General features: G+C 35.0%; 1 protein-coding gene across 2 annotated transcripts in view; it reads right to left on the reverse strand.

Moving 5' to 3' along the window:
* LRP1B (LDL receptor related protein 1B) overlaps positions 1–26,676 on the reverse strand; it is a 1,832,840-nt gene that overhangs the window by 771,532 nt on the left and 1,034,632 nt on the right. For both annotated transcript variants that reach the window (XR_013447098.1, XM_078070743.1), the window contains exons 8-11: positions 12,225–12,447; positions 8,980–9,151; positions 6,533–6,676; positions 971–1,207 (exon numbers count right to left, since the gene is read on the reverse strand). Coding sequence is in view for 1 of the 2 variants with exons in the window: in XM_078070743.1 (XP_077926869.1) it covers positions 971–1,207; positions 6,533–6,676; positions 8,980–9,151; positions 12,225–12,447 (776 nt within the window). In the remaining variant the exon portion in view is untranslated. The remainder of the gene's footprint in view (positions 1–970; positions 1,208–6,532; positions 6,677–8,979; positions 9,152–12,224; positions 12,448–26,676) is intronic.

The raw sequence follows: 26,676 nt of genomic DNA on the forward strand, positions 1-26,676 counted from the left end.
TGCAAAGCATTTACATTTTTTGTGCATTTATATTCTCTCCAAAGGTAGATTATGAACACCTTGAAGGCAGTAGCCACTTTCTAACATTCCTTTTATCTCCTAAGATAGCTAACACAGTGTTCTTCATCTAATAAACATATAATTAATGTTCCCTAAATCAAGGATTTTTAAAATATTTGAGAAGTGAGCAGGGTGTGTATGTGAGGAAACTGAGGTCCAGAATCATAACTGAACATGTCTAAAGGTGACTGACTAGTAGTCAAAGATTTGGTTTGCTTGATTATTAAAGATATTTTCTACTTATACCAAAGTTATATTATTTTGTTACTTGATTGTTTGTTCTTAAGCCATGAAATTTGTAAAATACACTGTTTTAATAAAGTATAGGCATATATGTTTGCAAATATAGTCTTGCATATAAATATTTATAAGTAAAACTAGATATAAACAAAGTATCTCTGTGAATACAGATATTTCAAGGGCAACTCTGGAGAAGTCAGTTTTAATGATTTATAAAGAAACAATATGCAAGAAATGCAATGACAATGGGGACATTGATATTTTTAATATACTCTGAATGACATGACCAATATCCTAGTAAGAATCAAATATTACACAAGTCTCTAATGTCCTGTTAAATCTTATGTTCTGCCATATAGCCCTATAAACATATAATTGTAAATCTATATTTTCCATGAAGGTGAATAAGTAGCTTAATTTAATTCCAGTAATGTTTAAAATGTGGTGGACAATTCCAAGTTCCATTTTATCATGGAGGTTTTAATATGCTGGTGTGTGAAAAACAGGTAGAAATAATGTTACTGAAGAAAATTCAATCAACAACTGTTTTTAAATCAACAGTAAGTACTTAGGTTCTGGTTGAAGTGAGTTTGACATATGTCGGATTTATCCTTTCCCAGCGCTGTATCCGTGGGGCAGTTTGCTGTTAATATTACATATTATCACTTACCATCTTTTAGGATGGTTTCTCGCTCTGTGCCATCTATCTTCTGCCGGCCAATTAGGAAACTGGTGGTGTCAGCAAAGTAGATATAATTGGTTTCTGCGTGGAAATCTAAAGCACGAGGGTTTACCAGATTCTCTATGGGGATCATGTATTCATCAGCTATCTTGGTATTCAAGTCCATTCCTCTAACAATTCCTGGGCGTCCTTTCCCATAAAAGAGGAACAACTCATTCTTCGGTCCTGCAGAAGAAAGATTACAAACACAAACAACTGAGGCTGCCTAATCTTCTGTACACTGCAGAATGCCACTGTTTAATTAACTGGCACAATTAGCATTTTTTAAATTCAATACCAAAAATTAAACTCTAAAATATGCCAAATGTATCTTGATGCAAGGAGGCCAGCTAATTGCATTACTTTAATTAAAACAGAAATTACTTCCGTGAATGGGTTATATTTAGTTAATTATTCTTTTGTCTGTAACAGTCTGTATAGCAAAAACATGACAGATCATTGGATAACTGGTAACAGTAAAATGGGCATTTATTAAAACATCCGGCACATTTAATTTTACAATTCATTACAATCTATCTAACACATTCTGTAGATACTAACTGTAGCATTCATTATGTCTGAAAATGCTGAAAACTACAGAATATTTAAAACATCCCTTCTCGGAGTTTGCATCTAAGGCTGTCAAAAGGCAAACAAATAGAATCACACAGTATCACAAACGTGCAGGAGAATATATTACAAATGTCTAAACAAGTGATTTATTTTTTTAAAGAAATGAAATAAAATGCCAGTTAAAGCATTCACTTTTTTCTTTACATCTTAATTAGAATGTTAGAGGTTGATGGTGTCTCCCAGTAACTCTGATGTACAACACAGCCCTTATCAAAAACAAAACAAAACAAAACAAAAACAAAAACTCCAAACAAAACACTATTTCCCAGGTTAAAATGCTAGAATCAATGTAGCTTTTTCTACAGAGTGAATTGACTCCTTCAGACTTTCATATGAAATACATGCCAGGCTCTCCAATTTCTAGAGCAATTGACTTAGTTTGGTCCATACAATTTGAAGAAAATACTTTATATAAAATGGAAAACTTACTGAGTTTTATTAATAAAACTGAGGATACAAATGATTCAATTATATGGCATAACAGTACCATAAGTGAGATTCTTAGCAAAGTAAAATAACTAAACTATAGAAAATTTGGAGAAAAAAGGAGAAAAAAAATGAGTAATTACTCATAAACTCAATACCCTCAATACAAACAATATTGTCAGTTTATATATTTTCTTTCTCTCGTTTTCTTTAAAAAATTGTGTTACTGAATATTAAATGTATATAAACTTGTATTTATTATATCTTAATATATAAAGAAAAATAAATCTCATGCACCTGGCACAGATCTTAAAATATTTCCAGAACACTAAAAGGTATGCATGTGCCCTAAACCAATTCCCCACCCCTTTTTTTCCTATTCCCCTTTCATCCCAAAGACATCCAATATCCTGATTATTTTGTTTATTGTGTATTTCGTCAAGTTTTAGTTCATATGTTGCATGTATTTCCCAACAGTACATTGTTTGATTTTGCATGTTTGAATTTCATGTGTGAATTCTAATTTTATTCTTATTATATTTGTAATATTCATCCATGGTTGTTGCAGTTATTGTTTACTTATTTTTGCTGTTATATGTATTCCTTCATGTGACTATTTCAAATTTAATTTATTTAGTTATTTTTCTAATGTGCTATTAATTATATAGAAGAGGACACTCAATTTTATATTCTGCTTTTATTATTAAATCTTAGCATCAAAATTATGTTCTATGTTAATCCATTATTTTAAGCCTTATATTCATTCTTTCAGTATGATCAGTATAATATATGATAATTTGTCAAACTGTTCCCCAGTTGATTTTATCTTTTCATTATTATAATAATACTGAGATAAGCATGTTTTTCTTCAACATAACATTTTACACATTTTCTTAGATGATCTCTAAGTATACATTTATAGAAATGGAATTACTGGTAAAGAATATTAACATCCTTCTTCCTCATTGCCCTTACAGCTTCTCAGTGTCCACCTACTTTCAAGAGTATTTTTTAAAAATAATATTGCATATTACTTAAAAGTAGTGCAGATTTATTTGAAAATTAACATTTTCTACCAACTTTATATACATAGATACTTTTGTTTTTTAAAAATAGGAATCTTAAAAAAAATTAAAAAATAAAAATAGGAATCTTAGGACGCCTGGGTGGCTCAGTTGGTTAAGCGACTGCTTTCGGCTCAGGTCATGATCCCAGGGTCCTGGGATAGAGAGCCGCATCGGGCTCCCTGTCCTTGGGGAGCCTGCTTCTCCCTCTCCCTCTGCCTTCCAATCCTCCTGCTTGTTCTCTCTCTCTCTGTCAAATAAATAAATAAAATCTTTAAAAAAATAGGAACCTTATATATACAAGTTAGTACCCTCATTTTTAAAAAATTGTATTTTATTGTCATTAAAGTCTTCAAAACATTATTTCTTTTTTTTTTTTTTTTTAAGGATTTTATTTCATTTGAGATAGAGAGCACAAGCAGGGGGGAGAGGGAGAAGCAGACTCCCCACTGAATAGGGAGCCCAATATGGGGCTCGATCCCAGGACCCTGAGATCATGACCTGAGCCGAAGGCAGACGCTTAACTGACCGAGCTACCCAGGCGCCCCCAAAACATTATTTTCAACGACAGCATCATGTTACCTGCTAGAGAGGCAATATGATATAGTCAACTGCTTACTTATTGTCGGATATTTAGCCTGTTTCTGGGTTTTTGTTTTATAAATACATTTACAATGAATTTCTTCAGTCAAAATAAGGATAATTTCTTAATACTGTCAGTTTTATAGTTTTTTAAAAATATTTTATCAAATGTCTTTCCAACAGTGATATCAATTTCCAATTCTATTAACAATGCATAAGAATACTAGTTTCACCATACCCACTTTTGCTAATGTTTTTTTCTTTTAAAGATTTTATTTATTTATTTGTCAGAGAGAGAGAGCACACAAGCAGGGGAAGCAGCATGCTGAGGGAGAAGCAGGCCTCTCGCTGAGCAAGGAGCCTAATGCGGCACTCAGTCACAGGACCCTGTGACCATGACCTGAGTAGAAGGCAGACGCTTAACGGACTGAGCCACCCAGGCATCCTGCTGTTTATTTTTAATTGATGTTGTCACTGGTATTCAGTAAACCTGGTATTTCATTGGTTTAATGTATGTGTGTGTGTATGTTTTATTTTTTATATTTTTTAAAGATTTTATTTATTTGTTTGTTTGTTTATTTAGAGAGCGCAAGCAGGAGACGGGGGGTGCAGGGTGGGCAGAGGGAGAAAATCTCAAGCAGACTCCCTGCTGAATGCAGGGCCCCAACCAGGACTCAATCGCACAACACTGAGATCACGACCTGAGCCAAAACCAAGAGTCAGATGCTTAACCAACTGAACCCCCGAGGTGTCCCTGTGTGTGTATGCTTTAAATAAGAATAACGATTTTTTTCCCATTGTTTACTTAAGTCACTTATTTTAGTCGTTCAAAACCCATTTTAAAGTTTCTTCTGGTATGTTTTCTTGTACGATAGACAATTGAAACTAAAAACTACATTTCAGAGACACTCATAGAGTGATGGGCCTGGTTTTAAGTACCTATAATAAGATGTACTAACCCACATTTGGGGTATGGAAATGAGGCTGCTTTTTTCTACTTCTGTTGGTATTCATCCAAAGGAGAAATTGAATTTTTCCACATTAGTGTTTTTCCTTTGTGTATATCAAGAGGCAAGGAAGAGGGTGTTGTGTTGTTTTGTTTTGTTTTGCTTTGTTTTGTTTGCCAGTAGAGACTATCAGTTGTGACATATTTCTGGAGGGAGCAGTTGTGGTGCAAGTTGTGGAGATTCCTGGATATTAGTTAAAATGGTGTGTTTTTGAAGTTACCATTGGCATTTGTAGCTTCCCAATGCCTGGCTTCTGAGTGTGTCAGGTTTCCAATCTGAAGCCAGGGTAGTTCAATGGTGGTTTTGAGGGATGTTCTGAGGACTGAGTCTAGAACCTATTGCTTCAGGCTTTTCATTGATTGTGTAAGAACCTATCTATTTGCATTCCATCTTTTCTGCTTAATATAACTAGAATTGTCTCTGTTAATGTAAATGTACCTTGATTGATACACTATATTAAGGGTGATTAAAGCTTAGACAACTGTGATCCTATTTTCCCCCAAACATATGTATGTATGTATGTATGTATGCATGCATGCAAATACGTATATATAAATGTGTATGGTTGCATTTTTTATGACATGCCATCACTTTTCAAGTAGTAACCACACCAGTTTAAAGGCTGGTCTCACACATACACACGCACGCGCGTGCGCAAATTCACTCATCTTGAGACTTCTCTCAGTTATCCAGAGGATCTCTTGAACAGGAGACCCAGCATTTAATACAAAGTTAGAAATGAAAACAAAATACTAATACATATATTTTATCACAGTTGAGCCTCCTGGGTGTTTGATTAAAAAGATATTTGTGCTACCATTTAGACTTAAAATTTTAACAAATTTAGTGATCTAATGTCATAGTCTTCAGTGAGCACATGACAAGAAAGTCAGAAGAGATGGCAAGACAGTGACCAGAGAGGAAAAACTGACAGAAATAAAAAGCCATTGCTATAACAAAATGGAGACACGATGGGCACTGTAAAAAGCAGTCACCATAACTTTAAAAACTATGGTATTGAGGGACATTTAAAGGACAACAGTCTCCACATGGACATCATTTCTATAAGGACTATAGACTAAGGACTTTTTCTACTATATTTGATTATGAAGACCCCAAGTAAAGACCTTAATTTAACTAATTTTGGGGCAACAATCTAAGTTTACAAAAGTCATGTATAAAATTATGTATTAGCTTATTTAAATAAGAAACAAATTATTCAGCATATTTCAAAAATAAAACAAAGACATGTCTTACTGTTAGAAAGCTTTTCAATAAAATTGTTAAAGAGATTGATATTTAATTAGTATAGCTCCAGTTACCTGGAAAATTAAATAATGAAATGAATTTCACTCCCCAGTGATGCTGGATAAGAAGAAACATTACTTTATGTGGATTTCTGTTGGACTAAACAACACACCTATTACTAGGAGCTGCTTCTTAGTTCAGATAAGAGAAAATATGGTTAACCAAATATTCAGTCTCATTAGACCAAAAACCTTCTTTAAGGAATTAAGGAAAGGATCTTCCTAAAAATATACCCTAAAGTATGTTTCCCAGGGATCCATAAATTTAGTGACTCTATAGCCTGATTCAGTTTCTCATTCCCATCATCACAAAACAAAACAAACGAAAAACCCTGAATACTGAGAAAAATGGCTGGTACATTTTGCAGGCAAATTTCACCTGCTGAAGTCTTATATTATTCCTGATGTTGATGTCCCCAATTAATAATAAAAAAAAATAAACCTATCCTGAAGCAGTGGCTGCTGGCAAAATGTTTGATTTTAACAACATACTTTTGCACGACCTGCCGTCACTTCCCAAGTTGAAGCCCGTCCTGCAGCGACAGGTCCGCGTTTTGTAACTGCTGCTGAGCAGACAGATGTGTGAGCATCCCCCTGGCATTCCATATGGATCCACTTCACACGCATGGCTTCTGACTACAACAAATAAAAAACAGCACACTTGAAATTCTCCAAAGACAAGATAATTATGTACATCAGTATGTTGAAACGTTTGCAGTGCCAGAAGAGGGAATCCTACCAAAAATCTTTATACCCAGCTATTTATTACCATAATCAGTTGGAAAAAGAGTTTAAACCTCATAGAAGAAAAAGGAGGAATTTGCTAAAGTCCTCCTAAAAATATATTAAAAAAAAAACAATTCTGCTTTTATATTAATTTAAACTGTTTACATGTAAGCAAAATAAGTAACATGATTTTTTTGATGCATGCTTGTTCTTTTTAAAAATGCATATTTCTTACAAATATAAAAAGATACTGTGAAAATATGCCAGGTTAGGTAATTAAGCAGAGAAAGGATTTCTTTTGAAATAATCCATTATATGAGCACTTAACCTAGAAGATATGTGATTCAGTAACTATCTTTATTAAGAAGTTCTGAGACATATTTTTTTTTTTTCAGTTTTGAGTCCGTTGCCATTTTGAGAACTCTACCACAAAATGAGTGTGTGTGTGTGTGTGTGTGTGTGTGTGTGACAGTAATTTTCAAAAGGAGGAGGCTAGTTTACATGTGGAGATTGAGAAGTAGGACATTTCATGAGGGTTGAAGTTAGAGAAGGAAAAAAGAAAAGGAAAAGTACTGTATGAAGAGAATGAGAAAAAGATGAGTCAAAGAAAAAAGGCTATGGTTGGAATAATGTCAGTAAGATTTTATATACTATTGTAATTATATTTCTTTTTGATCATCACTTGAAATTGTGACAAATAACATGGCAATTTTCTTTTAATAATAAAATGGTTATACTTTTAAAAATTGTGCCATGTTTGTTGTGTATTCCTGATTTTCTAAATGAAAAGATCTCTAACCCCCGCTCTTGTCCCCCATAGCCTATTGTCAACACAGTAGTCATATTGATTCCTTTAAAAAGTCAGTCATATCATGAGACTCCTCTGCTTAATGCTTCCTAAGGACTCCTCATCTCAATAAAAGTATAAGGAAAAGGTTTTATAATTATCTATAGGGCCCTACTTATTATGGTCCTCCTTCATTTCTCCAACCTCATCTTCTACTTCTTTTTCCCTTTTTCACTCTGCTTTAGACACATAGGTCCCCTTGCTGCTCCTTGAAAAATCTAAGCATGTTCTTCCTCATGGTCTTTGTGCTTGCTCATCTCCCTACCTGCTATGTTCATGCCTCGCTTCTTCAATTATTTCAAGTCTCCATTTAATTTCATTATTTCAGTGGGACTTCCTCTGACCATTCAATATAAAATTGCAAATCACCCCCATCCCTGAGACTTCCTATCTGCTTTACTTTTCTCTAGAGCACATAATCTTTTAATATAATAATAATTTACTTGGTCATTTTAAAATTATGTTTTCTCTACTAGGAAGCAAATCTCATATAAGCAAGAATTTTTTGGGCTGTTTTATTCACTGCTGTTTCTATACAATAATGTCTATACAATAGTTCCTGGCACACAGTAAATGGTCAATGAATTATTGGCAAATAAATCAATCCTAACACCAAACTCTAATAAGGTTATTTACAGAATTCCAAATTTAAATTTACTGTAAACAGATTTGTAAACAATACATTGTCTCAACTAAATCTATGTTAATGTTTAGATAATTCTAAATTAGTTTCAATTTGAAGCACAAAAAGAGGATGAAAATTTGGGGTTCGTTGGTCTTGTATGTTACATTATTCTATATATAATTGAATATAAATCGTATTGATGAGCAAGCATCACTAACCTGCTATGCAAAAATAACTAGTTTGTGTTTTTAAGAAATACTTAGAAACATTATAGCCTTCTCATTAAAAGTTATTTTTTTAATTAACTTGTATTAAAGAATAATTGGGGTAAGTTAAGAGACCGGAATGACTACAATAAAAACTGGATAGATTCTGTAAGAGAGTCACCTGATTTGAAATGTCTCCCACAATGATACCAAAAAAAAAAAAAAAAAAAGATTCCTTAGCATCATAGCGTCTGGGTTTCCTGTCTACATACATCATGATTGAAAGCTCTTTCTTGAATATAAATCTAGCCATCATTTCAATTCTATGGTTGTAGAAACAATTCACTAGGAACTGAACAATTTGTCATTTAGACTTGTGCTGGAAGTGCTATTCCATTTTATCAAGCAGACATGTACACTTTTGCTATCAAACAGAGAATTTATGACTTACCCATTCTAACTCCATACAAAGCACAAGGACCATATCCCCATTAACGCACCATTATAAAGGCAATGAAGAAGTCCTGTGTCTTACCTGTTGGTTGAGTTCTTTTTTGATAAATTCGAATTCCTCGAGCATTTTCCATTTTAATGAATGAATGAATATCTGTGCCATTAAATCGGTTTATCCTTATGATATTGAAGTTATCAGAATTGGTTGCATACAAATAGTCTTCAAACACAGTTATGCCATAAAGATGTCTGACCTATATGGAGGGGCAAAAATAACTATGATTTTTAATTATGCTGCTTTCAACTTGAAAGAAAAACTCATTGTGCTTACTACTGTGGAAAATTCTTATAGTAGGAGAGTCACACACATATTATCGTTTATTTTCTCTCAAAGAATTAAACATTTCACTAATTTAAATTTTTTCTCTGAGAAGGAAACATTATGCAGTAGTAGATAAAGCAGTTCCAAATGTATGGAGAATTTTATTCATGATTCATTAAGAAAACATGTTTAGTAGCTACTTTTCAAAGGTGAGTGAGAACGAAACTTCCAAGCATATTCAATAAGATGCTTATGGCACTGTTATATAAGATGTGAGATGTTTTTATGGGCTGCTTGTTCATATAGTCAGGAGATACAGAATCTAAAAAAATATAGCTCTGGCTGTGTAAGGACTGACAAGAAAACACCTTTGAAAATTTATTTTATATGTTCAAAATCATATATATATATATATAATTATTATTATTTTAAATCCCATTTTTTTAAGCCACAAGTTCATTTAGATGAATACTTGTCCCAGCATGGAAAACAATAAATAATGAAACTATGTATTTGGAATAATTGTAAAAAAAAAAAAAAAGCACTTTACTCATAAATCACATATGTTTCTAAAGCCTATTCATAATGGATTTGGAAGTAACGACACCTGAACAACATAACTCTCCTTAGCAGAGGTCCTGGGTTTTGAGTGGAGGAATGGATACCTTGCAGTCATCGCAAGCTTCTAGTAAAGCATCGGAAGAATGAGTTTATTGATCTTCTCAAACAAATGCCTACATGCTAAGCACAATGCTTTTGGGCATTCCTCCTATTATAGTTAATTTAAAATGGTTCTGTGTCAGGGTAGGGTGGGGCTATGATTCGATTTGCTGTAGAGATTCCATTGAAAAAAATCTGTCACAATTCTTTGGCATTATATATGGCACTTTTAGTATAGATTTGTAGTTAAGAGAATTTGAAAAAGTATGTATGGTTTGACTGTAAACATTTATTTTTTTAAAGATTTTACTTATTTATTTGAGAGAGAGAAAGAGAGAGCGAGCGAGCACAAGCCAGGGGAGGAGCAGAGGGAGAGGGTGAAACTGACTCCCAGTAAGCAAGGAGCCTGACTGGGTCTCATCCCAGGACTCTAATCATGACCTGAGCCAAAAGCAGACACTTAACCAACTGAGAAATGTAAGATAGGAATTAATGAAGAGAATCATTCCATGTTAAAGCCCAAATAATGTTTTCCAATATAAGGGTCATTCCCCAGTGTGTGTGTGTGTGTGTGTGTGTGTGTGTGTGTGTGTGTACCCACACTCATGCACAAGTGCATGTGATAGAGAGAAGGGGTGGGGGTGTCATGTGTTTATATACTAATATCATTTACACATAAGCTGATATCATATTCTCTAGATAAATCTAAGCCCAAATTTTACTTGAGCAATACTTTTTCCTATAAAAATTGCAGGTAAACTCAATTCTTCCATCATCATTAATCTCATGTATGTTTTGCCCAAAGTCTGGAGCCATTCATCTGGGAGTGTGTGGTTCTGGCGTACTTACTTTGCTCTTTACATAACTGCCAATCCACACCCAAGAGAAAAAGCACAGCCACAGAGGGGACAGTTGGGCAGGGTAGAAAATAGGTTCAGTAGTAAAGATGAAATTGTATTCAATGTCCCTGTTCCTTCCTTCAGAAGAGCCTGTTTCCCATAAAATAAGTACACTGTTGCCTGTCCTGCTACTCCCGACACCAGTGGGAGGAGCTTAGAGTGGTAGCTAGACCATTCAGCCTACAGCCCAAATATTTAGAAAAAAGTATCTATGTTGGATGACTTAGTGACAGAGTAAGCATATGTTTTTAAGGAATCAGAAAAAACACAGGAAATAGAAATGAAAAAAATGAATAATTAAAAACCAGACATTAGAAAACTTTTTAAAAGTAATCCTGAGGAAAATCATTTGAATTTCTTATAAGGTTTAAAATTGTAATTACATATAGGTAAAAAGAAGACCCATCATAATCATTTTAGAGATTAGATCCTCTAAAAGTCATAACTAAGGCTTTCTAAAGAAATCAAGTTTTTACGACAGGCAAAAGTACAAAAGAAATAACTGGCCTCATCTCTAATATTGGACACTTTTTTTACTCCCAGATTAGTGCATTTGTTTGTCTTTCAAGGAAGGTAAAAGAATTTCATTGTTAAAAACTGATTAGAAAGTAAAGGTAACTTTAATGGATCATTACAGAATATTTTTGTCTTGGATTGCAAAAGAAAGAAAAGGGATTCACATATTTCGGCTCTATAGAATAAGAATCTCAGAAGAAATTAGTGCGATCACTAAGGTAAAATTCAATTGAAGAAAGTACACTAGCGAATAAGCTTATTTCTACTTAGAGATCTCCTTTAAGTGTCTACTGAGTGTTATCAGCAAAACCTTGTAATTCAGCAAGGGAAAAACTATACAGATGGGAAAGATCTTGACCTCAGTGACTTTCACAGGATTCTCATTCTAGGAAGTACTTGAATACATCAGAAGGCAACATGTAGTCCAGCCTTTGAAAATAATAAAAATATTTTTGTGAGCAGCCATTTGCCTTTGTTAGCACAATATCTCCAAGGCCACATAGGAGAGATGATAGTCTAGCTCCTTATAAATAAACTATTTTTTTCCTTATAAATAAACAATTTAAATTAGTTTTTAGTAAGTTTTACTTTTAACAGGTCAAAACATCTGTCCTATTCTAATTCCTTTCTTACTAGTGTGGCAATTTTGCTTTTGCTTATCGTTTTTGTTTTATTTTTGTTGGCCTTTGTTTTGTGTGCTTTGCTTTTAATAGAGCAAAGGAGGAAGTCAGAGGCATCTCCAATATTATGGAATGCACTGTGAAAAGAACATTCTCCCATATAGGAAATACATCACAATTTTTATGACCCTTTACAGTTTGACTTCATAAGAAATTTTCAACATTGCAATTCAAATTTTGGGTCTTCTTCCTAGTACAACACCATTCATTTTATTACCTTAGCTGCATTTTCTAACAAAATTGTACTTACTTGTCTGCCTTGAATGATAGTATGTCTGTTTTTTCCTTGATAGTCCACTACTTCCACATAGTCCAAGTAAAGATCTACCCAGTAAACCAATTTGTTGACTAGGTCTAGTGCCAGTGCAGCTGGCTGCTCTGTCTTTGAATCAATTATCCTTGTTCTGTTCAGCCCATCCATGTCACATCGCTCCACTTTGGCCACATTCCCGTAGTCAGTAAAGAAAAGTTTTCTGTTGAAAGAAAACTAAATGTTAAAGTGGAAGGGGGCGGGGGAGCTTATTCAATAGAACCATCTGTAAAAAACAGAACTTTTCCTTCTAATTTATTTCAGTGGTTACATCTGTTAGCTTCCCATAACCATTTCCATATAATATCACTCATAAACAGAGAAATCTGCTAATGAATATTGCAGGGCATAAGGGAGCAGGTTAACCAACAACTGTAAAATTTCCCCAAAACGAATGATTATGGTGGGTTTATTATTGTATTAGGGGAAATGTTTCTTTAAGCCTCATAGAGCCGATACACAGACACCACAGGAACGCACGCAGCCCATTTGGTAAAAGCTTCAGAAGTGAGCCAAGCCACCAGGCCAGGGCACGTGAGCTATCAGGCTTTATCTTCAACCTGCTTTTCAAATTGCCTAGTAATGTTTGTCTCCTATAAAAGCTATTATGTGGAGCTCAATGATGCTATGAGTGGTAGAGAATAGCAAACCTGGAATGGAATTAAGCAGATGGAAAAGCAAATGTGGTGTTTGTAGCAATGGAAATAAAACATAAATAATCCCCCCAAAACCAATCCCAGATTCTCCCAAATATTCCCAAATTACAAAATTTCATAAAGCAAATGCAGGCCATTTCTCCTCATTTTCCCTTTACTTGAAGGAACAGTCTAAAAAGCAATGTTGACCTCCGAGACAAAAAAATAATAATCCTTCCTTGAAACACTAACAGTGTCTATCAAAGGTTTAAATACCTCCAACACCTCAGTGTCTAATATTTGATTAGTATTCATTATGTTTAGTAAACACAAATCAATTTCAGTTAACCTGACGATATTTTAACAAGATTACCTACTCAGGAGACTAAATTACATTTGTAAATAGAAGACTATTTTACCTTGACTTAAATACAATCTCAAGAATAATCTGATTTACAGTGACTGAGCAATATTAAGATTACCTAGAGTATAGAATATTTGATTTTATAAACTTGGTGAATTAGTTTTTAGTTACTTTTCTCAACACCCTTGCATTATCTAACAGTATGGGGTATATTTCAAGCTAAAAAGGATTATTTAAACTGTAATTTAGCTCTTTCTCCTGCGGGAGGTTTTGACTAATTTTTAAACACTAATGCATACTATTCTGCAACAGTATAAGCAGGGTTTTATTCTGAGAAGATATTTCCCTAAATGTTCTTGAAAGACCAATTTATCACGATATGTTAAAAATTATTTTTCAAGTAACATTCTATTCAGGTGAAGAGCTTTTCTATTCCAGTAAAGAATAAATAAAAGGATATATGGTGTTATGTTTTATTGTCATGCTTAACGTTCAAACTTCTGCCCCTATGCGCTCACTTGCACTTGCTCTCTCTCTTTTCCTGCTTCCATCTTGCATCTCATCTTTCTTCACTTTAAATCAATTTGTTCATAACTATCCCAAGTTAAATTACTATAAGGAATACCTAGTTTTCCTATTTCTTACTGTAGAACACTACCCACTATTCCTGTTATATGAAGCTCTCTTTTTCATCCCATACAAAAATGCCTCTCCTTTTCTAGTATCCTTTTCTGACTGGTCCATTTCACAGAGCTGAAGAGATGCTGGTGTGTGGGTAGGTTTGGGTATTGAGAGTTGGAGGCTCTGGGCACACTATGGATAATGTGATATGTATAGACTATGCATACTGACATAAAGCAGGTGATTGTACCAACTACATGGTTTGAAGAGGAAAGATGAGTCTGGAATTAGAGACTTCTTGGAAGTCATCTTGAGATGACTTAATTACATGCAATCCCAAAAGGGATGTAAAAAAGAAAAGTGTGCTAAGATCAGAACCATGGAGGTGTGCTGTTGGAGAAAGAAAGCCAAATAAAGATCAGAGGCTATGGTCAAAGAGATCACACAGACTTTCATAGAAATCTAAGGGAGAAAAGTTCCAGAATAAAGGACCGCAGTGGCTGGCTGGGTCAATCACTTCACAAAATAAAAAATAATATAGATTAAGAAAATGCTGTTGAATTTGGTATTTGTTAAAATACTAGTAATTTTGAGAAGTTACTTGAGAAGTTGGAGGAAGAGTGAACCAGCTGATGATGAAAGGGGTCGGGAAAATGTGATTTATTTTTCTAAGATTTTCAGTGATATTGACCTACTATTGCAGGAATGATGCAAGTGATTCTCATATTTATTCCAGATCATAATAAAACTAGTTGAGGTAACTCTCTGAGTAGTTTCAGCCAAAATATGGGGGGAAAAGTATAATTATATGACTCATCAAAATCTCCCTGTTCTAATGAAGAGTAAAATCAAAAGAACAGGAAGACTTTGAGTATGTGAAGAAAAATAAAGAACTAGAAGAAACAGTAAAGAATTTATTATCTTTGTATTCCCAACACATAGTAAAAAAAACTAGTGCCCAGTGGAGACATAAAAGATGTTCCTTACACCAAATTGACCTTTCTCAAACTTCAGAACACTGACTATGATGAGTTCTGTTCACTTATAATTGAAATGCAAGAAATGGAAGAGTTCACCAGGATAATAGCACTGATACCATAAAACTGTAAGCAGCAAGTACCCATAGTCACATTACGCATTTTTTTTTTTACTTGTTTTAGTAATGTTTAACCTTAGTTTAAAATCTCCTACTACTGTTACAGAGAAAAGCTTCATTCTCAGGGCATTCTTTAATTGAGGCATAGTTGTATTAGAATTGAAAGCAAGAGCTAAAATTTGTATCTAAAATCTAACCAAATTTCATTTGTGATAGAAGTGTAGCTGGGTTGAAAAATCACTCTTTTCTTTCCTATAAAATATCTGTCCAAATCTTAGAAAAAGTAAATAATGTTTTGTGAACCCCATTATCTCATTGATCCTCACCTCTGAGATAGAAGGGGCAGATTATTTTTATTTTACAGAGGAAATAGGCTCAAAGTCCACATGATTAGCCACTACCAGAGCCATAACATGAATGTTTGTCATGCCTTTAGTTTTTAACTCATTATTTTGAAATAATTTCAAACTTACAGAAAAGTTATAAGAATAGTCGAATGAACACCTATGTCGTTCACTTAGATTCATCAGTTATTCACCTTTTGTCCCTCTGGCTATTTCTAGTACTGCCTAGTACTCTGTGACAGTAAATTGCAAACATTGCCTAGTACTCTGTTACATCAAAACACTCCAGCCTGCATTTCCTAAGTGCAAGGACCTTCTCTTGCATAACCACAATACACCTATCAAAATCAATAATTTTAACACTGATACAATATACAGTTTTTATTCAAATTATGCCCATTGACCAATAATGTTCTATATAGTCAAATTTCCCTTTTTTCTGATTTAGAGTCTAATCCAGCATTATATGTTGCATTTAATCATCTTTTTTCTCTAGGCTCTTTTAATTCTGAACAGTTTTTCAGCCTTCCTTTGTTGTTCACGCTGTTATCATTTCTGAAGGGTAAACGAGTTGTTTTAAAGAATATCTTCATGTTGAATTTGCTTGATTTTTCTCATAATTATATTATGTTATGCCTTTTGAACTGAAATGCCATAGTCTTGTACTTTCTAGTTACTGCCTCTGGGCTTGGAGACTATGGGTAGGTAAATCTATGTTCTACCCCAGAAATTCCATAAAAAGGAGCACAGATGGTAGTTTGGAGTCTCATTTACTCCATCTTATTCAGTATTTTCTGAACACTTAACTCTCTTAACTTCCAGGTTCTTAGTTACCCTTTCAGCATCTTCTGCTACCAGGAACCAAGTATCTGACGCAGCTTCAAGTACAGCAGAGCCCCCTGTATAGCGCCATGTTGAACTCACGGTGGATAGAGAGGACCACTCCAAAATCTGTCCTATGTCCTATTCCCTCAGGATTACAATAATGACATTTCTTCTCTCTCTGTTCATTCCTGTGGTATCAATTATTTTTTTTTATCCTCTAGCATGAAAAATAAATTGAGCTTGCTCTTCTCTTGTTCTTCACTTATTTTTTTTTTTATGGCACTAACACAAAAATTTAAATTAAAATAAAACAATATTGCAACTACTGTCTGTATTTCTGACATATTTAACTATTAGTTCATAAAGGACAGCAACATTTCTTTCAAATTGTCATTTATTCATCTAGTTCATTATTCTTCTGATTCAGCATCTGTGGTATAGGAGTTTATCATTTTGGTTTCCTTACCTCATCAGATGTGGGAAACTGATTTTATCCAACATCTTTGTTAATTAGATGAGTAGCCTTGTTTTACTATAGATATATAAGTTTCATACAGTTGGAGATAGCAAGAAACTTTGAGTGTTGTTGGTAAACTTGCCTGACATAAATCAAAAGTCGCAAAGAGCGCCCTCACAGACAGTGATAGAGCACTGTGCTTACAGAGTTATGGCTCCAATCATCCCTACACTTTAAAGCAAAGCAATTGTTACAGGTACTAACATTTTAAAACATGTATTTTATTTTCTTTCGCTGATAAAAATAAGACTTACTTTTGCCAGTGATATATATTTTAAGTGATGCTTCTGTAGTTGTGTACGTTGTCCAAACGGACAAAGGGGAATGTAAACACATCAGAGTCCTGTCTGTCTCTTTTTAACTGCATACTCAACCTTGGTTTTGTGTCACATTCTTACTCCTAACATTTTGGTTATAGCTTCACGATGGAATTTAGAAATTTTCAGAGTTCTCACAATGAAATTCCTACTATTCATTTTAACTGCTGAAAAATGAGGTTACGTAGCAAGATTTGGGTTAGGGAGTAGATGAGAGGGGGGCAAGACATAAAACTAAGGGGCCATATATTATCAGATTAAAAAAACAAAAACAAACAAAAAAAAACATTGTTCTGATTAGGGCCTAGGAAACCATTCATGTTTATTAATCATGTGTTAAAGTAGGTAACTGCATTTCTTTACATTTTAGGAAAATAGTATGTATTTTCCTTGACAAGAATTACATTAGGAACTTCATTTTTCAGTCTTGTTTTTTAAAATAATTGTGTTATTCGAATAGCATCAATAGTAATACAACTTTATTTCTTCCATTGTGTATACAAAAATTGAACAAGAAAGCAATTTTCCACATTATATAGAGTAATTAAAGTACATTCAGAACTAAAGTAGGAATATTAAATATTTAGCATTGCAATTCCAAAATGCAATCGTAAATCTGAAAGAGTAATGAGTCTTTGGAGTAAGAGGTTTAAATTCAAATTCCATTAGCTCTTGCTACTTAAGGGATGTGGATGATAAACAAACTATTTTCTCTGCCTAGCCAAGACTGTTCAAGACAGTTATTTATTGATTTTTACTTGTTGAGGTTTTTGCTTTCATTGTTTGAAAAATCTCTCTCAAACTTGGTTTTCAGTTCATACATAAACACACAGAAATTAAACTTGACATACAGACTCCAGCTCTCAGCTGGCTACTCTATATTCTGGAAACATTCCCACTAATGATTCCCCCAGCAGTATACATATATTAGATATGTCAGTCAATGTGGCTGACCCATTTAACATCCTTATTTACCTAAACCTGCTCCACCCAGATAGTGTTCCTGAGAGGGGCAGCCTTAGGTACCAATAGCATCCCTCTCCTTCCTGTTTACAGATAATTAGACCAACGAGGAACATGCGATAGAAATGAAAACAAATCGTAGGCTTAGCAGAGTCACCAAGATCCTTTCTCTCAGTATTCTAAACCCAAAAGTGTGAAGCTTACCTAGTGGGCAGCTGTGCTAACATGGGCAAGAGGAACAGCTAGGGTGGGGATGGGGATGGGGGCAGTGAGAGAGGAGGGATACTGGAACATGTACACAGAAGTGGGCAAGCCATGAGACAGAAAACTGGGATGAAAAGAGCCCTGTAATACTTGAGTGAGGAATTAGTCACGCCCCACAGAGTCTATCTTTATTTCTCATCCTTAGTTGCATGAACATGTAAGATTTTCCTACCTCTCAGGAAATCTCTATACATTTGAGCTGGTTTCAGTGGGTTTCTATACTTAGAAGCTAAAGTGCCATGAGAAACCACTACCTTGTTTAATGTTCTATTTTAAGATTTAGATAATTCTTGTCCTGAAGATATTGGACAATCAAAAATCATACCACTTTAGAAAATATTTTATATTGAAATGTTAACTACAAATAAAACAATCAATGGGAGAAGATATTTGCAAATGGTATATCTGATAAGGGGTTAATATCCAAAATATATAAAGAACTTACACACGCAACACCAAAAAGAAATAGTCTGATCAAGAAATGGACAGAGGACCTGGATAGACATTTATCCAAAGAAGATATCCAGATGGCCAACAGACACATGAAAAGATGCTCAAAAGCACTAATCATCAGGGAAATACAAATCAAAACCACAATGAAATATCACTTCACACCAGTTAGAATGGTTAGTGAAAATGACAAGAAATAACAAGTGTTGGAGAGACTGTGGAGAAAAGGGAACCCTTGTGAGTGGGAACATAAATTGGTGCAACCATTGTGGAAACCAGGATGGAGTTTCCTCAAAAAATTAAAAAATGAAAATGCCATATGATCCAGTAATCCCACTATTGGGTATTTATCCAAAGAAAATGAAAACACTAATTTGAAAAGATATATGTACTCCTATGTTTATTGCAGCATTATTTACAACAGTAAAGATATGAAAGCAACATAAGTGTCCATCAAATACAGCCTACCTCAATCTGCACCTGACCCCAACACTGCCTTGAACTCATATTTTTATGATTTTAACCAAACAATAAAAAATAATAAATCTTAGTCTTTTAGGCTTTACTTTCCATTTGTTTTCCATTTTCCATATTCTGAGAGACAGAATTCAACTCAACAATTAATAAACATACCATTGTAAAAAGGGAGTGGTTAAAAAAAAAAAAAGTAGAGAGGGGGCCTTGGGTGGCTCAATCAGTTAGGCATCCAACTCTTGATTTCGGTTCAGATCACTATCCAGGGTCCTGAGATTGAGCCCAGCATCTGGCTCCGCACTGGGCTTGGAGCCTGCTTAAGATTTTTTCTCCTCTTTTTCTCCTGCCCACCCCCAACCCGCTGGCATGCACACAATCTATCTCTCTCAAAAAAAAAAAGAAAAAGAAAGGGGCGCCTGTGTGGCTCAGTTGGTTATGCGTTTGCCTTCGACTCAGGTCATGATCCCAGGGTCCTGGGATCCAGTTCCACATTGGGCTCCTTGCTCAGTGGAGAGCCTGCTTCTCTCTCTGCCTGCCGCTCCCCCTGCTTGTGATTTCTCTCTCTCTCTCTCTCTCTGACAAAAAATAAATAAATCTTTAAAAAAAGAGGGAGAGAGAAATAGAAAGATTTGCATATTATTTTTATTTTATTATTATTTTTCTCTTTGTCACATAGGTATTTCATCAGTGTTTAACATAGATTGGGACACAGTGGGGAAAAAGAAAAACAAAAACAATACAAAAAAAAAAAAAAACAACCTAATCATCTCTCTGTGTTTTCAGTGCCTGAGGGTAGAAAAAGGCTGGTCCAACTTGACTTGCTTACTTGCATCACTTCCTCTATTCTCCAAGAAAAGAACCACGTGGTTTATGTTCACTCACTCATTCCTTCTACCCATGGCTTGACTGCAACTGCCAAATCTAACTGCCTGAAAGATAATGACACATTTGGCTTCACATTTTCACTAGCCGGCAGCCCTTATTCTCACACCATAATTGGAACTCTTATAAACTCATCTTTATCTAAGACAAAATCTTTCAACCTTGTTATCCTTGTTTATACAGTACTCTGCTTGAAGTGCAGTGCAGCATAACTTTCTATCCACTGATACAACCTCCTCTCTTCCTACCCAAACCCTTCTGATCTGCTCTCTGAAACTCTTTGATCACAAATGCCCCAGTATTCGAAGACTATACTCTTAATGTTCTTTCAAATGTTTTACCTTTACTGACTGAAACTTTGCAGCTCCTGAGGTCATCTTTCCGGGCAGTTGTTCAAAATGTGGGCCCCTAACAAGAACCTCAGGGGTAGATATAAAATCAGTGCCCTCCCCATTATTATTCTAGATTATTATTTTCCTCTTATCTTGTAACATCTCCTGCTTTTTTTGAGGGTCTCACAAATAGCACCCAACTTCAAAGAATCACCTGCCAACCTTCTGATTTTTTTATCTCATTATTTTTATTTAAGAGTCATCACCTAGCTTTCTAGCTTTCTGACCACAACCAAACCAATATCTACGAGAAAAATGGATCCACAATTTTCTCCCTTGCTTTCTTCACCTCCTCTCCACATCTGACCTTTTATTTCCAGTACATGTCAACCACAAATTTCCATCGTGATAAACAGTATATTGTTTGTCATCACCAGAAATTTTACCTCTACCAAAAGAGATACCCCCCCCCCACACACACACACATACAAGAGCATCTTATTCTTCCACCTGGCAGTATGTTTTCTATCTGTATTGTGCAGGTACTCTCACTGCAATAACTCTGAGTTCATTGAGACATTGTCCCCACTGACCCTCTCCATTCTCTGCCCATCAGCCAACCTTCAAATTTTATTTCTCATTTCTTTGCCACGGTCCCCAGCCTTCTAATTCACTCCATTCCACCCTCCCTACTCCACGCTCTGAGGATGATCTTTCTTCTTACTGGATAGAGAATTGATAGCACATCAAAAAGCAGCTCTGTTTTCTTACAGCCCCTGCTAAAACCGATCTGCATCTGCATTAATTCTTCACCACCCTCTCCTTTTGTAATGCAGAAGGAAGCATCCTCCCATCTTTTAGTCCAATACAAAGCAAACACAGATACTCACCCCATCTCCTCTGAAACTCATCTTCAATAATTCCCACTTCTTTCTGCATTTTTAACCTCTCCTTTTCTACTAAATCTTACCTTCAACATATGAACTTGCTCTATTTATCATCCTGAAACAAACCTTTTCTCTTAACCTCAAACCACTCTCCATTTCTAGCCCTTTCTCTCCATGCTTCATTTGCATCCAACATTCTCCAAAGAATTTTTCATACAAGCTGACTTTATTTTTTCCCTCAATCATCCTTATACCACACTGATATATCCTCCAAACCCACCATTCCACTTTTTTTTTTTTTAACCTACAGAGATTGCCAGTTACTTACATGTGTCTCTTAGCGCTGTCTTGGTATTCTTCCTACTGACTGCTTTTTCTTAGCTACCTTTTCCACCTTCTCTTTCTGTATCATGCCCAGGATTCTAAAACTGGAGTTTCCCGGGTTCAGATGTGGACTTTTCTCATAGAAAAGTCTTTAAAGTTTCCATCATTTTCATTAATATTACAGTAACGCTTTTATATTCTAACCTGTCTTCTGGGATTCTAACTCATATATACCTTTTTGATATTTGCATTGAAATTCTTTTAGGCGTCTTAAATGTAACATATCTAGTAGTAAATTCTTGTTCTTTCTTACGAAATTTATCCCTTCATTTTTCTCCATTTTGGCGAATGGCGAATAGTGTCACTTTCTACCCAATGACTCATTCCAGAAACCAGGAATTCATCCTCCATAACTTCTGTCTTCTATATCTAATTCATCACCACATCCTGCCACTTCTAGCTTCAAAATATATCTCAAATCCTATATCTATTTCCTTCTCTGTTTCTCTTTTCTAAACCAAGTCACCATCATCTCTTGCCTGGGGACTTATATCTCATCTCTGTTTCTTATTCCTTTTAAACCACTCTCCTCATGGTTACCAAAGGGATCTTATTAAAATGAAAAGTGGCTTATGTATTATAAAACCCTCTTATAGCTACTAATAGCAGTCAGAATAAAACCTCATATTCTTAACATTACCAACAACGGTGAGCATGACCTAGTCTCTGCCTATCTCTCCAGCTTCATCTACTGGTATACTTCCCCACTTCTAATACCTTGGCCATCTAGGGGTATCTTTCTATATTTCTAATACTTTGACCATGTTTCAGTTCCTTAAACAAGCCATGTCTTTTTTTTTTTTTTTCCATTCTGCACTTCACATATCCTGTCCCCTAGTCTGGAAAGTAACTTCTGCCATGGTATCTCAATCTTGACTTTAGATTTCAACCTAAATATCAATTCCTCTGAAAAAAACCTTTCCTAACTTTCTAATATCAGTTAGGTCTATCTGATACAATCTCATGTCATTCCATATTTTTTACAATGCTCTTCTTTATTTTACATGCATAAAAGATACAACACACACACACACACACACACACACGATATGTTTAAGATCTGTTTACTAAGTAGACTATAACCTCCAAGAGGACAAAGGACATATCTGCTTTATTCAGTATTGCATGCTCAGGACTGTCATGTGTCTGCCCCTTCATTCATTTTCTTTTTCTTTCTTTTCCTTCCTTCCTTCCTTCCTTCTTTCCTTCCTTCCTTCCTTCCCTCCTTCCTTCTCTCTCCTTCTCTCTCTCTTCCTCTCCCCACCCCCCCAACACACACTCACAAAGGCTCTGGACTGACTTCCTCATATTGGATAATAAAATCTAAAACTCAGACTTGAAATTGGGTTAAAGGGGGAAAATATGGATAAGGCCATTCTAGCTTAGGAAAATAAATAAATTTTCCACATTATCCAGCACAGCTCACTGGAATTCTACTTTTAACCCAAATCATTAGCTAATAATAAATTATCACTTTGCCTCAGTTTGATTACACTGTCTTTTTGCATATAGTTCCCTTTGGAGAATTTGTAGGGATTAGTGATGGGTTCATGGTAGGATTTGGTTTTCCGACGCCTGGACAATTTTCATTTTTAATGGTGTGTCCTCAGCATTCCTTTCTACTTAAATAGAGATACCAGATTATAGCAACACTTGGCTGTATTCCTAATAGGGTCAGACTGCCTATATCTAGTATCCAGCAAAAGATTGCTTCTTTGTTTATTTTAAAGTTGGATATTTAATATAATCAACAAGAATTTTAAGAGTATTGCCACCTATGAGTAGGATGGTTTAAAAGTACTAGGATTAGATAAGGAGATACTAGTTTGGTAGTTATGCATTAGTACAGGGGCTGAAGATGGAAAAGAGAGTTCAGAAATATTTTTGGATCTTAGTCAATAGGACTTGATAATTAATTGACTGGGGACAAGGATGAATAGAGAGTAATCTTCTAGCATAATAACTTTCATAAAATATATTTCTTGAATATATTGTGACTTCAGATTTCCCTCAGAAAAATCTAAGTCTACCTGTCTTATAAGATCTCAGCGTATCATTCCGTTTAATATGAAGAATGGATTTTACAGTCTAGACATATTAACTTCATGACCAAGGGCAATGCTATCTTAGGAGTCCTTCAGGGGTCAGTTTGCAGGATGTCAATATTCAAAGTCTCAAGCTCAATATACTTTTTTTTTTAAGATTTTATTTATTTATTTGATGGAGAGAGAGACAGCGAGAGAGGGAACACAAGCAGGGGGAGTGGGAGAGGGAGAAGCAGGCTTCCCACTGAGCAGGGAGCCCAATGCGGGGCTCGATCCCAGGGCCCTGGGATCATGACCTGAGCCAAAGGCAGACGCTTAATGACTGAGCCACCCAGGTGCCCTCATGCTCAATATACTTGATTCATGTGGAACGGCAAAATATTTGCAGTAATATATTAGATGTCAAAAAGTTGCTCTTTGAGATATACAGAGATGTATAACCTAATTTCTGCACTTAAGGAAGTCCTATTGGTTTATGAAGGCACTTTTCTGAGCTGAAATAACACATATGGCTGTCTCAGAAGTGACTAAGGTAAGTATCCATGAAGTTGTGGACTGCTGAGCAAATCTGGTCCATTGCTATGCTAATTACCAGTTAGCTGAACTGTCAACTTCTATTTTAAATTCTTACTAAATGGGGAGAAAACAGCATGTAGAAAAACGAAACTTTACAGCACGGTTTTCTTGTATATTATTTATTGTTTATACTTGTGCACACATCTCAGTTTGCTCTTGGAATAGACTGTGCAATAATATTGCAATGATGATAAAATCATATGGTTATACAGATAAAATAACAGTGTAAAAAGATAAAGATTTCTTTGTTTGATGTTCACTTTCCTAGCTGTGAAGGGAAGATGTACTTAGAAAAAAATAAGGCAAAATTCTGTAAATCAATAACTTCTTCATAAGTGATGTTATCCAAATTTCTTGGTTTAGTTTTAAGCAGAAATGCAGGATCAAGCTTAGGCTAAGTGTAGGTAAGACTGCAGAAGACAAATGAAGCTAGTGAAGGGAATCAACTGTCCTCACTGAGTTAGAAAAACAAGTATTTTTATAATTGTGAGATGCTCCTAAACCAGGGTTTCTTGACCAGGATGAGCTTCAGGGGTTCCATCAACAACCAGTGTGTAGGGCTGTGCAAACTGGCAGGTATGCCAGGAAATACTGTATTACCTAGAGTACTACAGGTGCACTGTTTGGTTTTTTTTTTTTGGCATAGAGTTAATACTCAAAAAGGTAAATACTCATATTCTAAAATAGTTATTCTTAAGCTTTACTGAATACAATAATCACCTGGGGAGCTTGCTGAAACCTCTAATTCCTATAATCACTGTGGTGCAAATTTGGGCAGTATCTAAAAAAAAGAGTTAAATATGCATTTGTCCGTTGATCCAGCAATCTCTATTCCAGAAATTTATCTTGAAGAGACATCTTCACAAATAAGAGACAATGAAGGCACTAAGTTATCACCGTAACATTATTAGTAAGAGCAAAATATTGAAAATATGTCTGTATCTAGTTCTCCCTTCCCTTCCCTATCCATTCTTTCTTTTCAGAAATATTAAGTCAGCATCTACTATGTTGAAGGTTCTTGGAATACAGCAGGGAATTTTAAGGCTTGTAGCCTGTGCCTCTGGAGGGAATAGGGAGCAAGATCATTGAAGATAAATGTACTTTACAATTTATGAATACTCAGGAAAGGTTGGTAGGGTAGCTCTGCTGATTGTTAATTGAAAGAAGCAGGTCTTTTAACAAGCTCTTGTTAGTGTCATAGTCAAAGAATTAAAAACGGTAGGCTATTCAATAATGGTAATCTTGTCCCAATCTTAGTAATTTCTTACATGGAGGCCAATTAGTTTTTCAGAGAAGAGACTATTTGAATCACACCGGTGTTAGAATTTTCTTAAGTTACTGTTTGCTGTTTAATCTCCCTGTCTTTTTTTCTTCTAATATCAGTCAGTGCCCATGATATTCAGCTTTACATGTCTATTTAACAAGACCTAGTCTCCAGTGATTCAATTTAATGCTGACCTAGGTGTTACCATGAAGATATTTTGTATATGTGAATAACATATATAATCAGCTAACTTTAATAAAGGAGATTATTTTCCATAATCTGGGTGGGTTTATTCTACTCAGTTAAATAGTTTAAGAGCAGAACCAAAGCCTCCATGAGGAAGCAGAAATTCCACCTGTGGACACCACCATCAGCTTTGTCCAAGACTTTCAGCCTGCCCTTTCTAAGACTGCCTGCCCTAAGCATTTTCATCTAATTAGCTAGCTCCCACAACCACACATCAATCCTTACAAGAAATCTATACATATTTATGAATCTTGCTGGTTCTATTTTTCTGGTGTAACTCTGACTGATACAGTGCCCAAAAATTATTTAGAATACCTCTCCATTTAGTAAGAATTTAAAACAGGTATTTGACAGTTCAGATAACTGGTAATTAGCATAATAGTGAACCAGATTTGTTTAGCAAGCCAAATGGAGAAAGCACAGGTCCTGGGGACCTATTTTAAAGCTCTAAATCCAGCCATGCTAACATCAGCACCCCTTGTTTTATTTAGTGATCTGAGCCATTAAATTTCTCTTTTTGCTTAAACTGATTTGAGTGGAGTTTTCTACCATTTGCAATTGGAAAATTCTTATGCGATAAATATCCATGGTTAAGACAAATGGTAACTGGAATACCTATCATTACAATAGAAAGAGAAATAGAAGTCAAATGTTCTACTGACAAACACTGCTTATGAAAATCAGCAATTTAAAAGAAAAATATGAACTATTACAAGGTACTTTTATTTGTTCTGAAAAGTTATTTGAGTAATCAATGATTTGATCAATGTCAGAAAATTCAGAAGTCTAAAAATACAGTCCCTATAATTTCCTTAATAAATGCTCCCAGCATTTTGTTTACTTTGTTTTGTCACAGGAAACAGCAAGCAAAAGAACAAAGTTCATATTCCATTATGAAGACAAGCC

The sequence above is a fragment of the Halichoerus grypus genome, chromosome 4, assembly GCF_964656455.1.
Source record: "Halichoerus grypus chromosome 4, mHalGry1.hap1.1, whole genome shotgun sequence".
NCBI classification, from domain to species: Eukaryota; Metazoa; Chordata; class Mammalia; order Carnivora; family Phocidae; genus Halichoerus; species Halichoerus grypus.